Source organism: Cynocephalus volans, chromosome 2, assembly GCF_027409185.1.
Source record: "Cynocephalus volans isolate mCynVol1 chromosome 2, mCynVol1.pri, whole genome shotgun sequence".
Classification (NCBI taxonomy): Eukaryota; Metazoa; Chordata; class Mammalia; order Dermoptera; family Cynocephalidae; genus Cynocephalus; species Cynocephalus volans.
Genome location: NC_084461.1, coordinates 68,542,375 through 68,557,616, shown reverse-complemented (window position 1 = coordinate 68,557,616; position 15,242 = coordinate 68,542,375). Strand labels below are relative to the sequence as shown.

The 15,242-nt window shown below is 40.8% G+C and overlaps 1 protein-coding gene across 2 annotated transcripts in view; it reads right to left on the bottom strand.

Annotated features, from left to right (window-relative positions):
* RASGRF2 (Ras protein specific guanine nucleotide releasing factor 2) overlaps positions 1-15,242 on the bottom strand; it is a 249,645-nt gene that overhangs the window by 86,132 nt on the left and 148,271 nt on the right. Inside the window, exons 15-17 of one of the 2 annotated variants that reach the window (XM_063083210.1) lie at positions 14,612-15,000; positions 7,993-8,118; positions 5,344-5,433 (exon numbers count right to left, since the gene is read on the bottom strand). In XM_063083210.1, coding sequence (XP_062939280.1) covers positions 5,344-5,433; positions 7,993-8,118; positions 14,612-15,000 — 605 coding nt within the window. The remainder of the gene's footprint in view (positions 1-5,343; positions 5,434-7,992; positions 8,119-14,611; positions 15,001-15,242) is intronic. The other variant, XM_063083216.1, reaches the window with a different exon arrangement.

Here is a 15,242-nt window from a genome sequence, read left to right as displayed (position 1 = left end):
TCACTATTTCTCTAAGCAATTGTAACTGTGCCATTAATTGTCCTGTAAGTGCATTCAACCATTCCTCTACTTTGTTCATTTACTTTGACTTGCACAGAACCGTAAAACATATAATCTGCTCACAGATAATCAAGAGTTGCTTATTGTACCTCCACTGCCATTATTTCTACTCCCATAAAAATAACCCACCTCACACTTCCGTATTTCATTTTAGATCATTTCACTAACTCTATAATTAATCCTGTAGCTTCAGGTGTAGAGTAAGCACCATGATGTGCCCTGATATATTCATTCATTGGACTTGCATTTCTATTCATGTCATAACTATATCCAAACTGCACCTGCAGATTCCCTGTATCAGCAGGCATCTGAAATGCACACATTTTGATTTCTTCTTTATGCAGAGCTCTTAAATTTGAGCAGATGCCTGCAAATACATTTCAACCAGCATGGTGGCACACTTTGTCCTTTGTCTCAATCTTATATAGAATTGAAGCCCCACCACAGAAAATGAGCCTTATCTGATACAAGGGAAGGAAACCAGGGTGACAATATAAAATTATTCTGCTATACTCACCATTACCGGCACAGGAGTCTGAATGTTATCAGCTGGTCAACTGTTCCTTTTTAATCGATGGCATTTTCTGCTGTTTTTCATTAAACCACCTAACTTTGGACTAACTTATTTGAAAGACAGCTAATGACTGATTGATTATCATTGGTACCTTCAGCCCCAACATACAAAATACATACAAAATGTCTTGTAGGTGCTAATTCCAAGAATTAGCTGGATTGGACTGAAGAGTAGATTTGCCAGGAAGCTGGTGAAGCATAAGCTTCAGTGCCTCTCAATTTGTACAGGCCTTTCCCCAAGCCCTGGTAGGTGCCCTAAAAGTTTGTATTTGTATTTGTAATTTTATACCCTTTTCTTTGAGCTGGGCCTTTCCAAATTATGTAAGCATCAGACCCACAAATTCTGGATCCATCTGAAACTGGGCCTAATGTAACTTATAGATCGATGACAGTACCTCTACCATAGAGGAAGAAAAGCTTGGTTTGTGGGCATAACTGCAACATAAACATCACATTACAAAGCATTAACAGTTTAGTTAGTACTTGCCTTCTGACTAGCAGCAAACATTTGGGGTGACCCTAGGCCTCTGGTCCAGGATCTCAAGGACTTTCCAATCACTAGTGTGAGGGAAAGTTTTACATCAGATCAAGACCAAGTCAACAAGATTTATTTAGGAGCCCACCGTGTGATCAGCTCAGGGCTGTGGGCATCCAGAAGCATGGTACTACACACAAGAGACACTCAGAAGCTGTTTGCTGACTTGAAGGGACTGATATCATTTCCCCAGGTCACTCAAGAAAACACCACCACCACACCCAACTATTTAAAAGCACTACAGCACTGTAAATATATGAGCAGGTACAGGTTTTTCTTTTCTGCACTGAATCTACTTAATTGCAAATATAAGGATTCATTAATTCATTAATTTATTCAATAAACATTTATTGATCATTTACTATGTGTACAATACTATTCTAGATATTGGGATACCGCAGTATATAAAATAGACAAAAATCCCTGACCTCATGGACCTTATATTCTATTGGAGAAATAGATAATAAGCAAGATAAGTTAGTAAAATATATAATATATCAAATAGGGATGTGTTGAGGAAAAAGAATAAACAAGGATAGAAAGCGTAGAGACTTGAAATTAATCAGGAAACACAAGACAATAACACTTCTGTTAAAAGATGCATTCCTGTGATGTGTGCCTTTGCCAGAGAAACACTACAAACTGAGGGAGAAGTAATATTGGAAGCATAATGCTGCACTCCTGGATACTGGCTGTGAGTCTACATGAAAATCCATAAAAATCTCCCTGAAAGGTTGCCACATTTACAGAAAGCATAAAAAATGAATCTTGAATTTGGGGGGGGGGGGGGCAGGATTTCTGTTCTCTGGATAAGAGAGGTGCCAGGTAAACAAAGGGAGCATGATATGGAAAGAAGAGACCTATGTATTTTTAGAAAAGGTAGGCTCTGGTCCTAAAAATAAATAAATCAATAAATTGATAAAAAAAATTTTTTAAAAGGCTTTTCCTGTGTGTGGAAATTAGGCAGGCTCAGGCCCCAGTAGCAGGGCAGGCAATCCCCAACAGATCCCAAGTCACCATCCACGAGTAAAATCAGTCTTCCCTGACTAAAGGGCCAGACAGGAGCATCTTGGCCTCTTGGCACAGAAAATTTTCTGTCTACCCTCTTGCTAAATTTGAAATTCCTTTTAATTCAGTAAGAAAGCTTTCCAAGTAATAACTCAGGAGAAATGGCTTAACATGCAAATGCCTAGAGTGAGTGTTTGGAAACATAACCATTAATTGACATTTATAACCCAGAGTTGCCAGACTCCTGTGTATTTTGATGGAGGTGGGATGGGAGGTAGGGGCTGGGAGAGGACTAAAACAGGAGGGAACATGCAGAGAATCTGAAATGATGAAACCAGTTCTGCAGATCACATGGTTTTGTCAGGCATACCTTGTTTCTTGGTGTGCGCCAGGACACAGCAGCCCTACACTTCCTGGTGTGCTCTTACTGCAGCCGAACAAGCCCACAGGAAGCCTGCAGAGACTGATGGAAGCATGAGGTCTATACTTGTTTACACAGCCTTGCCACCTGCTTGCCTTTGCAACTCACCAGGTTCTGGGTGCATGCAGGTTGGCAATTTCTGATTAAATACAAAGTCGGTTTAGGGGGTTGACTGTTATTTAACACTCTCTTTCTTTGAACACCTGTCCATGCATCTAGGTCTAGCCCTACCCTAGGCAACACCATGCTCTCACTGGAGAGCCTGTGAATTCATACCATCTTTCTAGCACTTCCCTGTTTCTTCTCAAGAACGTCTTCCTCAGGAACCAATGAAACAGAGCTCTCTGCCCAGTTCTCCCAGGCAAGTGGAATCCTCTGTAGGACCAGCTCCACTGAGTGGCTGAGCCCCAGGAACACACTGGTTTCCACTCCAAAACTCCAAAAGAGACCCCCTTTCTTACTGCCACTTGACAGTGAAACTGACCCATGTGCAACTGGCTGCTTTTACAGCAGAGCCACAGGTTCTGTCAAATCCAATCCCTATTGGCTTTACTTCTAAAATCAAATCATATGGCTCCAGACTGCATGTCAGGCAACATCAAGAGCACTGCCATAAAAGAGCACTCTGCTCACCTAGGACTCAGGCTACCCTGAACCTAGCAACACTGGCTGTGATCTTAAGAAAGTCCACACAGCCCTCTGCAGAAAGCACAGCCAGGGGCCCACTCACTTAAGAGCTTTCTTCCTAAGGCTATTTCAGCTGCAGGGGACAAGTAGGAAGAAAGGCAGCAGAAGCAGGTGTTCAGAAAGTGAGGAAGACTTGGCTGTTTTGGTTATTTTTTCCTTCTGGTCCAATATGCATGGATAAGCCAAAGTCAGAAAGCCATTCTCTAAAGATCATTAGAACGTTCAATTTTCACTGCAATCCCAGGTGATAAAAGGACCTGTCCCTATCCAGCCTCCAGCAAATGGAGAAATGGGCTCATCCTGAATTAAACCAAAAACGATTTTCCTCACAAAACCATATTTAAACTAGGAAACATGTTAGGATATGCTTGCACGTCACTTTACCCAAAGACAGACCAGCTTGTGAGAACAGAAGACAGGCAAAGGTCTTAGCAAATCACAATTGACAACTAGTTCTGTTGAAAGCATAGCAAACCCTCACGTTCATTACTGTAGAATGTAATCAACAATAGAAGTCAACTGGATTGACAAGACATCAATATTATGATCATTATAGACTTTTTGTGTTATGCTGGTAGGACTTTTGGAAGAAGGTTTCAAGAATATTGGGGGCAAAGAACATTCCAATTTGCCTGACCACATCCAATGAAATGTGTGGCAAAATGTTGAAGAAGTGAAATGTGGTCGATCTGCAAAATTTCCATTTAGACGTAATATATAAAATAATACATTTTCTACTATACAACATACATAATTACTATGGTAGTCTATGTTCACTATAGAACATCTTTGTTCTTCAGTTTAAAAAGAAATCACACAGATAACACTTACTAGTTACTATTGTAAATATAGATTCACAGGCTTTGGAAAAGGACTCCTTTGTGGTAGGTGAAAAATGGCTAATTAACAAAATACACCATCCCTCATGGTTCTACAAATCATAATGACAGGTTTGCTTTCAGTGAAGACACAGCAATGAGGCATTTAAACAACTTTATAGATTTATTTTAGCACAATGTCCTTCTTGCACATGACAGAAGAGGACAGAACTAATGAATACAATGTTCATCTCTTAAAATACTGTGCTTTTATTTTAAGTTCTTCTTTACTCTGAAAATTAACTGACAGCAACTCAGAATCATGGAGCTACTGGAAATGAATTATGAGTCAGCTAAAGCAATAGTTCCCCGCCCTCCTCCCCGCACTCTACAAGCCTTCCCTCCTACCTCACATATGCTGTTAGCATTGTGCTCAATTAAAATGGAAATGTGTTCTCAGTGATTCGGCTGAAAAGGTTGAAGAACACCATGAAAGAATATGGGAGAGATAACATATCCTTCTCTGAAAACGAATTTTTTCAGAAGTGTAACCCACAGACCACCTGTGTGAGACTCACCTGAAGGTGTTTGCTTATTTATTTATTTAATTGATTTGTATTATATATATTTATAGAGTACCATGTGATCTTTTGATGTACATACATACTGAGGAATGATTCAATCAAGCTAATTAACATACCTATCACCTCATATACTTAACATCTTTTCTGGTAAGGTCATTTAAAATCTACTTTCTTAGCAATTTCCAGGTATGCAGTATATTATTATTAACTATAGTCACCATGCTGTACAGTAGATCTCCAGAACTTATTCCTCTGGTCTAACAGAGACTTCGTACCCTTTGTCCAACATCTCCCCATTTCCCTGCCCCTCACCCCCACGCCCCAATTCCTGGTAACCACCCTTCTACTCCCTACTTCTATGAGTTTGACTTTTTTAAGTTCTACATATAAGTGAGATGAGGCAGTATTTATCTTTCTTTGCCCAGTTTATTTCACTTAACATAGTGTCCTCCAGGTTCATCCATGTTGTTGCAAATGACAGGGCTTCTGACGGTGCTTATCTAAAAGAGAGCCTTACCCCAGACACACTGACTCAGAACAGGAGCTGGGAATCTGCATTCTTAATAAGCTGCCTAGTCCCTCATCAAGACAGGCAGTCAAGGGCCACTAATTTAATATAAATTGTCAGTGTCTGCACTTAGATGCTCCCCTCCTCACCTGGTGGGCTCCCGTGTCCTGCTGCAGCTGTGGCGATCGCAAAAGCAGAAGCCGGAGAAACAGAGCAGTGGGCATTGTCGGCTGTCTGTCCTGGTTATTTAAAAAGAAAAGAAATGGAATGGTGAGGTGGACGGATAAGATTCTATAATGAAAATCCTCATTTTTATTCCTGCACTGAATGAAGGGTTGGGCCAAATGCCCTGTATTGTCCCTATTAATAGGCAAATAAGATTGTACATCAGCAATTCCACTCTAGGTATATAACCAAGAGAAATGAAAACATATGTCCACATCAAAACTGCACACAAATATTTATAGCAGCATTATTCATAGTACCCAAAAAGTAGAAACAACCAAATGTCCATCAACTGATGAACAGATAAACAAAAACAAGAGAATGTTATTCAGCCACAAAAGGAATGAAGTACTGATACCTGCTACAACAGAGGAGAACCCGGAAAACATTATGCTAAGTGAAAGAAGCCAGTCACCAAAGGTCACATCTTGTGTGATTCCATTTATATGAAATGTCCAAAATAGGCAATTCCATAGAGAAAGTAGATTAGTGGTTGCCAGGGCTGCGGGGAGATAGCAATGGGGGGTGACTGCTGAAGGGTTTCTTTTTGGATGATGAAAATTTTCTAGAATTAAATAGTGGTTATGGCTGCCTGACCTTGTGAATATATAAAAACCACTAAACTGTATACTTTTAAAGGGTAGATTTTATGATACAGGAAGTATATCTCAATATAAAAATAATTTTTTTAAAGATACTACATCATGTTACCAGCAGAATTTCCCTCTCAAACACCTTTAAAAGTGAGAATGGGTTAAGTGTGGCTTTTTTAAAATCAAAAGGATTTTAGAAACAACCTTGGCAGTCCACTCCTCAGACTGTACTGTACGCAGCATTTGATAACGCAGATACCAAACTCACTATTTTTCCTCATTTAGACTTTTATGGAGAACAGTCCACTGTGATTCTGACCTGAACGGATTTTAATAGTTTGCCTCTAAAGTTACATGGTCATGCTTAAAATAAATAAATACGTAGATAGATAGATAAATAAATAGGCAAGCAAAGAGCTGCTTCATGTGCCCAAGCATGAAAGCATAACACAGCTCTACACTCTCCTTCTGCAATAGCTTTAAAACATTTTCAGAATAAGATGGCAAGTAGACAGATGAACAGGCCACATTTCAGCTAGACAGTGAGAAAATATGTGATACTACAGCCTTTGGATCTACCGTATTAGCACAGATATCAGCCTCCTTCCTACGATCCTAGGTCTCTATGATGTACTCATATCAGGGAAGAAACAAAGGACCTAGTTAATTGACAGGATAATGATTTCCAAATTATCCTTATATAAATTTAAAAATGTATATGTGAATATCCTTACATGAAAAGAGAATATAAAAAAGAGCTCTAATCATAGTATCAAACTGAACAGCATTTAACTCTTGCCTTGGTAAAGTCTTACTTCCATGGTCTTTGGTTCCAAACTCTTCCAGGTTACAATGAACTCAGGAGGCTCTGTCCTATGTGGCAATGGTCTAGAAAGTTGCCAAGACCTGGATTAACCAAGGCTCTAAGAATAGTAGAGGAATTTGGCCAATTCCATAGAAGTCCTATGCCAGGAAAGTCTGGCTCATCATCTTCATTTATCAGGACCACCCAAGTGTCTGGAGGATCCATAATGGACCAGGAGCCTGACAGCCCCACGGGCTGCTATCCATTCTGACAACAGCCTGACCCAGCGCCTCCATGCTGCTCTCGGAGCAGAAGGCTCTAACATCTTCCACCAAGCGGCCAAGGCCACGAATGAAATGACCATTTGGAACCATGCCTTTTATCTTTTGCTAAAAACTGCTCTACTTGAAGCATGAGTATGAGAGTCAAAAAATGCCTTTACCCTTTACTTGGGTTACTTGGGGTGAATCTTATTTCATGATTATATAATCTTTTCTTCTGACTTGAAATAATTGGCTTGAGAAGAAAAAAGGAAACATTTCGAAACAACTATTGTTGTGACATATTTATTTGAGCAGTGGAGCAAATGGGGAGATAATCAAAAGATTTCTACCTTTTGTTCTGATTGTTTTCTCTCTAATTAGAGGACATTTGTTGTGTTCCAAAACAAATTATAGGATAATTCTTTACAATTTTCATAACTATATATTGAGAAAACATGCTAGTTTCTGCCACTAGCAATAATGATGACTGGGGTCCTATGGAACCGGACCTTATTTTAGAAGAAATAGTATTTTTAATAAGATCCCCCCCCAAATTGTGGTGTCCCAGATGAGCCTATTTATACAGACCACACTGGCACTGGTGGTCAGGTATCAGAGTCTGGGAACATTCAGGTAAAACTAGTACTGAGATTCTTCATCTAGCCATCAGCTAAGGACAGGCCTTTTGATTCAAAGCAATAATGCGACCAGACAAATATTGGTTAGACTGATGACATATTCTCTAATATTCCACTACTTACTTGGTCCTACAGTAACATTAATTGCTTCCAATTAATTTTCATAATGGAGACAAAAATATTTTGGGAGTGAAACAGTAAGACAAAGGAAGGCTTCAGAAGCTAGAAGTGATTTTCCACATTTCTATTTCTGTGTCCCTTTCTGAGCTCTCACCTCCAGGCTGGCGATAGCGGAGGTGCCGGGGGGTTGAGGGGGATCTGCAGGGTGACAGTTCTGTGGTGTCTGCTGCTGGGGAACTTTCCACTGGTGCCCGGTCCACTGGTGCAGACTCTAGAACTGCTGCTTGAAAATATCAGGAATTTTAACAACCAGGCCATGAATCAAGAGCTTCTTGTCAGTATCATGCATGGAAACACAAAAGTTCATTATGGACAATAAGCATTTCATATGATTCTACATTTTTAAAGGGATTTATGGGAAATCAAGTCATTCTTTCCAGTAGAATGCTCATGACACTAGATCTAAATATGGATCATTGCTGACCTTGTCTTGCTGACCCTGTCGAGCCTGGCTGACTTTGGCTTACTCTGGCCAGTCCTGGCCAGCCCCTTCTGTCCAATGAAATGACAGATGTTTAAAAAAAAAAAACGGGGCATACAGTAGATCACCCACCCTCCAGAACGTTTTTGTTTTCTTGCAGTTGGGAAAAAGGGAATTTTACAGATTATAAATCAAATCAGGATCAAAATTGGAACTTCGCTAGTTCTTTGTCTGGATTGCCCCCTTAAGCCAACCAAAGTATGAATCTCTATCAATGTGCCCCCTCCCCCCTAGGAAGCTCTGGGGGTTTCCAGGGATCTAGAGCTGCACTGTCCAAAATGGTAGCACCAACCAAATGTGGCTATGTCAATTTATATCGACTGAAGTTAAATTACTATTTCAGTTTCCCACTTACACTAGCCACATTTCAAGTGCTCAGTAGCCATATGTGGCTCATGGTTACAGTATTGGATGGCACAAATATATAGCATTTCTATTCTTCCAGAAAGTTCTATTGGATGGCTCTGAGCTAGAGCTATAGATCAGTAAGAAGCAAGTGGAAATTTTTTAAATGTACAAATGTGCTGTTGGGAGGGTTTAAGAGAATCAGAGCCTCTTCGCTGCAGTTAACATCCTAAGAATAAAAGACACATAGCTGTAGGATCACATGTAGGCTGCTACTGATGACGTTTCTATACCCTCTCACTGATTTATTAACCAAGTAAAACTACAACTTTGTGTATGTTCTTTCAAGGAAAAATGCTACAAAAACTTAGTAAATTTGTAACAATTCCTCCATTTCTTTTTCTTTGGGCTTTTCATTAACTCCCACTGAAAAAAAGCTTAGTGCCACCTCCACTAATTTTATATAACTCCTCTTACAGAACTGCTTCCCTTTTCCATTCCATTCAAAATTTCACTCAACAATCGTTACAAAATTCCTAATAACTTCATATAAAGCCATTTTTGCACTTGCATGTGATTTTCTCCCTTAGAAATATGGACACAATTTTGCTCTTTTGACACCAAAGGGCCAGGGAAGGGAAACGGTTAAAATCCTTCCTTGAATGACATAATTACAGTAAAGCTGGCAACGATGCAAGATGCAAACAAAAAAATCAGTGCTTAGCTGTTAGTTTTATTATTTCCTAAATAACTCCCTGAAAACTCAGTAATGGAAGACATCTGCTCTGTAAGAGCAAGCAGAATATCAAATACATGTCTTTGGTCTGATTCAACCATTCATTCATCTGAGGAAAATGAGAAAATTGTTAGTCAGCAATTACATGGAACCCAAAAAAACTTTCCAGTGAGAGAGCTGGACAGGACCTGAATGTCCTGAAAGGGCAGGAAAGCCAGAATAATACAGTAAGCTCACAGACACCTGCAGAGAGAAGAAACCATGCCAGCATGGGGGGAGGGGGGGGGCAGGGAGCATTTCCTTCTGGCATGTTCACTTTCAATCAAGCTCCATGCAAACAGCTTTGCCTGCAGGACGAGTAGGCAGATGTGGGCTCAAACAAATGCTAAAATCAGGAGCATTTCAGCCCATGGGCAGGCAATTTTTCAAACTAAGAACACAGAAACAGACACCAGAGCTGTGGGCTGTGCTGCGACACTGAGGCGGCCACGTCGCACAGCCGCGGTCTAAGTGAACACCAATTGGTAAGGGGCCACAGATGATGAGCGGCCCTTTGGCTCTCCTTTCTTGCCTGTCATTGGTTTGATTTTTGTTGAGAACCCATCTCTAGGTGGAATCTGGGTATGTGTCTGGTTGATACTTGTGTTTTTTAGAAGACCCTGGGATAGAAGAAAGTGGGGACTTCCTGGTAATCAGAGGGGAGGGCACTAGTGAATGTTGGGTGAGCCTGGGACAGATTTGGAAACTGGGTTGGAATGTTAAATTGCATTATTTTTTCCCTAAGACATTCATTGTCTTGCACATTTTGAGGGATATTTTCTATTTCTCTTCTTTCCCTTCACGTCATTTGAAGTTCTCTTGCCAGCAAATATTGCAAGGCTGGAATTATCATTTCGATCACAATAAAATTGGACATAGTTCACCAGCATTTTTCAAAGAGGGTACCCTGAAACTTTCTAGCTGGATAGCAGTGACAGAGACCTACGGCCTGAGTATGGACCTAATGGGCAAAACAAATACTATGCGATGAGATTGTGTGGGGTTGTATCCTGAAGTGAAAAGCACATAGTGTATAAACTCTTGGCACAGGATTCTTATTCAAGTTTGCCAACTGTTTTAAGTGTTAACATTATGCGAAGCACACGCAAACATCTTTCAAATTAGAGACAGATCAGCGTCTCCCTTTTCTCTGCCAATTGGAATTTTCAAGAAGAGACAGCAGGGTTAACACAGCAGCACTCTTAACTTCTACAGACATCACATACTGACAACATGCACACACACACACGTTGAACTTGCCAGACTGACACTGAATGAAATAAAGTATTCATCCATGACTTTCCTAAAATTATTCATGACCAATATTTCCCATATACCAATGCAAAAGAAAAAACTAAATCTGATTCCACTCTTTCCCCTATTCAGAAAAACGCCAAAGAGCTACTGTGACTCCAGTCTTAACTGTAAACTTTCTACTCACAGTGTTTCCCATATGAGGATCCACAGGATAAATTGTTCTTGAGTCTCAATAGCCAGAAAAGATGTGTCTGCACAGCCTGTCTATTCCTAGCTTTCAGTATGAATCATGTAATTGATTACATTTCTATCTTTACTCTGTCAGCTGAGAAGCTCAGAACCAAAGTCAGGGAGCGTCTAGAAACTGCAGAGGACCACACAGTATACATTTCTCCATTAACCATATCCTGGACCTTACATAACTTTTCTTCCTTTTTTCCCATTGGTTGAGTCCCTTCCTATTTTTTTAACCCCATTGTACCATGTGTCTCTTTGAATTACTATCTTGAATATTTTTAAGTGTAAGATGGGAAATAAATGCACTAAAAGATCTTAGAAGACAGTTACAGAAAGGCAAAAGAAATAAAGATGCAATGTGACCAGAAACAAACTGCTTAATGGAAGGATTAAGGGGGGTTCACAGTAAAAGTGAGGGCTAAGGGGAGATGTGTTAATGGGCAGATGTGACTAAGAAGCCCAGGGAGGGAAGGGCTGACATCTCTGCAGTAGAGGTTGGCTCTGCGGGCTTCGTCAAGTACCATGGGTCCCACCTACACACAATCTTACATCTTCCCCACCACCAAGAGTGGGAGGAAGTCAGCATTTAACCATGACCTGGAAATGCAAAATGATATCTCTAACCTATGAACCATTTGGACAAACTAACCTTGAAAACATAACCATAAATCATTGAGAAACAATGAATTTTTCAATGAGAAACAGAGGCATTAAGCCTACAACTTCAGCTAATTCTCTAATGTGAGAGAGAACTGAATATGTCTGCCACTTCTTGTTTCTGCTTGACCAGACATGGTCTTCCCCATTTTTCAGCTTCCAGAGCAGTCTGTCTACACCTCTCCTACCACTCCCCTTATCATTATGTTGTGTCTACATTATCCACATAACTAGAGTATGAGGGGTGAGGGGGCCATCCTCTCCATGGTTACAGATTCTGTAGCACACAGTCCCCTGCACAGAACATGACTCAATGACTCCTGAACTGACCTGGCTTTGTCCTTATCCCAGCCCCAGGAAGTAACCACAGCCTCAGAGTCACTAGCATCTGACACTGAAATGCTTGTTCCCAAAGCTCTCTTAGCTCAATAGAACACAAGAATCCAGACTTATCTCCAGATTTCTCCTCTCCTGTTTACCACAATCCAGTAAAGGAGGAGAAATAACTTCCCATATTTTGGGAAACTCCTGTGCTCCCCAGGCCACCATGCCCCAGAGGAAGGTTTGAGATAAACCTCTCTGAGTTCTCAATTCTACTCCACTGGTCTGAATGTCTATTCTTATACCAGTATCATGCTGTTTTGGTTACAATAGCTTTGTAGTATAATTTGAAGTCAGGTAGTGTGATGCCTCCCACTTTATTTTTTTTGCTCAGGATTGCTTTGACTATTTGGGGTCTTTTGTTGTTCCATATGAAGTGTAAGATTGTTTTTTCCATTTCTGTGAAGAATGTCATTGGTATTTTGATGGGGATTGTATTGAATCTGTAGGTCACTTTAGGTAGTATAGACATTTTCACAATGTTAATTCTTCCAATCCAAGAGCATGAAATATCTCTCCATCTTTTTGTGTCTTCTTTAAGTTCCTTCAGAAGTGGTTTGTAGTTCTCATTGCAGACATGGAACCAACCTAAATGTCCATCAATGAATAATTGGATAAGGAAACTGTGGTATATATACAACATGGAATCTACTCTGCTATAAAAAAAGAACGAACTCCCATTTGCAACAACATGGATGAGCCTGGAGAAACCTATGTTGAGTGAAATAAGCAGAGCACAGAGGGATAAATACCACATGTGCTCACTTATATGTGGGAGCTAAGAGAGAAAGAAAGAAAGAAAGACCAAGTGCATTGGACTTGCAGAGGAAGAAAACATTCCTTGGGCTACAAAGTGGAGTGGGGGGGAAAGTAGCGGGGAGAAGGAGGTTGGGAGTAATTGGGTGGGGGACATGGGGTACAAATGCAACTTGTGGTAATGGGTATGCTGCCAGTATGAATCTGGCCCTCCCATCATGGGCACAAAGGGTGACAATCAGCTTTTTATCTCATGAATATTCATAACCAATAAAAAAAAACCTCTCTGAGTCATTCCTTCCACAGTGGTTCCCAAGCACTGGCACGAGATGGAACCCCAGATACACTTGTCAGCCTGTGTGCCACCTCATTATTCCCGAGAAGAATCCATCATGATTGTGCTGAAGCTTGTTGTTCTAATGACTTTTTAATTATCTTCCCCCTTTCCTCCTCCTTAGTTGCTAACTTGTCAATTAAAATAATTTCTTGTTAAAAAGGGTGCTATTTTTGATGATGACATCCACTCCAGTTTAAATTCCATTAAGTATTTCACTCAGAAGCTTAAATGAGCTGAGCTAGAAAGCATATAGAAGCTTCAATCAGGTAGAAAAACAAAGGTCGATGCTTCCATCTGGGTGATCCTCCTTGAAATTTGTACACCTTTTCTGATTGACTGCCCAATTTTTATTATTACATTATCAATAAATAAATCCATCATTATAAAGTAAAAGAAAAGCTCTTTGCTAATTTGGCTTTGAATCCACTCTTACTTTCATTACAGAAACACTGAATTTTCAATGCAACAAGGATCACCTCCCCCACATTGAACCAAGCTGAGGAAGATAAGGTAGATGCACCAGAGAACCCTCAACTCATCCACTGAGTATTTGATTTCATTCATTCACTTAGAAATTTACTACCTGCCAGGCACTGGCAAGGCATCAAGGATAGAGAGGTGAACAAGATAGACAAGGTCACTGATCTCATAGAGCATACATGGGGAAAGACTATCCAGGCAGAGGGAAGAGCAAGTGCAAAGGCCCTGGGGTAGGAATAACACAAAAGGGAAATCAACGTGACTGCAGCCTAGTAGATTAAGGGAGCGTAGCAGGAGCAGGGTTGAAGAAAGAGACAGGATCCAAGTCTCATAGAATCTGAAGGCCTTGGGAGAGAGACTATTCATTTTTCTAAGTGCAATGGAAGTCATTACAGGATTTAAGTAGGAAACCACATAACCTATTCAACATTTTAAAAACCATTTGGCTATGTCACAAACAATCAATACTGTTTCAGATTTGATTTTTCTCCCTACACCTCTGTTGGAGTGCTGTCCTCATAACTAAACTGAAGAAGCCATCTTAGTGCTTCCAGGCTAGGGCATCCTCAGCAGGGAAAGCTGGAAGCAATACGGGAGCTGAAGGCAAGCATGGAGGAGGAGAAAGCTATGAGACCCGAGCTCACAGCGAGGGTGCCCACAACCTACTTCTGTGCAAAGTACACAGTAGGCTCTTTGGTCACCCAGCCTTAACCAAATTCCAAGAACCTTCCAGTAATACCATTCAGATACGCTATTCTTCCATAGACAACTGACTACAGGTAGCCTTTCCTATGGAAGCATAAGGACAGCTAACCTTACTCTCTGTTCCACAAAATCTAGAGGAACCTACAGGAATTTTCTCTTCTAACCAGCCACTGTATTCATTCTACTTTCTAAGCAGAAGTAGGAAAGTTGCAAAGAAAGGTAACTAAGGACCCAAAAGGAACAGTGGGAAGCAGGCAGCTGGTAAATGTGGGGTATAGTCATGTAAATGTGCTGGGTAATACCTCTTTGAATACTTCGTTTTAGCTTGTTACACAGATCCACGCGGGGGTTATCTACATTCTCTTCTACAGATCCCGGGCTTTGTTCTGGAGAAGAGAGGCCTCTGCTAAGATCCAACGGTACTTTACCAGTGTGCGGTGGTGGGGATGCGGCGGGGCTATGGGTGGTGGTGGGGCTGCTGGACGAGGAGGAAGTGGTCAGGTCCAATGCTCCTATCCTTGAGTTCAAGGGAGAAGTCAAGGACAGCTTCCTGGCCCTCACTGGGGAGGATGTTCTGGACACCGCCAGCGGCGGGGGGGAAGAGAATTTGCGACATAGACGTGGGGATTTTCCATCTGCCAAATGTTCACCTCTGTTGTTCTGGCTGGTAGCAAAAAACAATTCTAATGACCTAAAAATAAGAGCAAAAGCTATTAACAGATTGTAGCCAAGTGAAAATGATTTCCCATATATCATTCATGAACATCTCCCCACATGTAAAGACCACAATATCATCACACTTCTCTTGCTGGATTTTCCTTAATGTAAATGCTGCATGTGCGCCACACATTTGCCCAACACAGACACTTTTTAGGAATTGTCTAATCCTTTGCCACCAAACCATGATCCAGCAGCAGCATCGGTGTCTCTGGG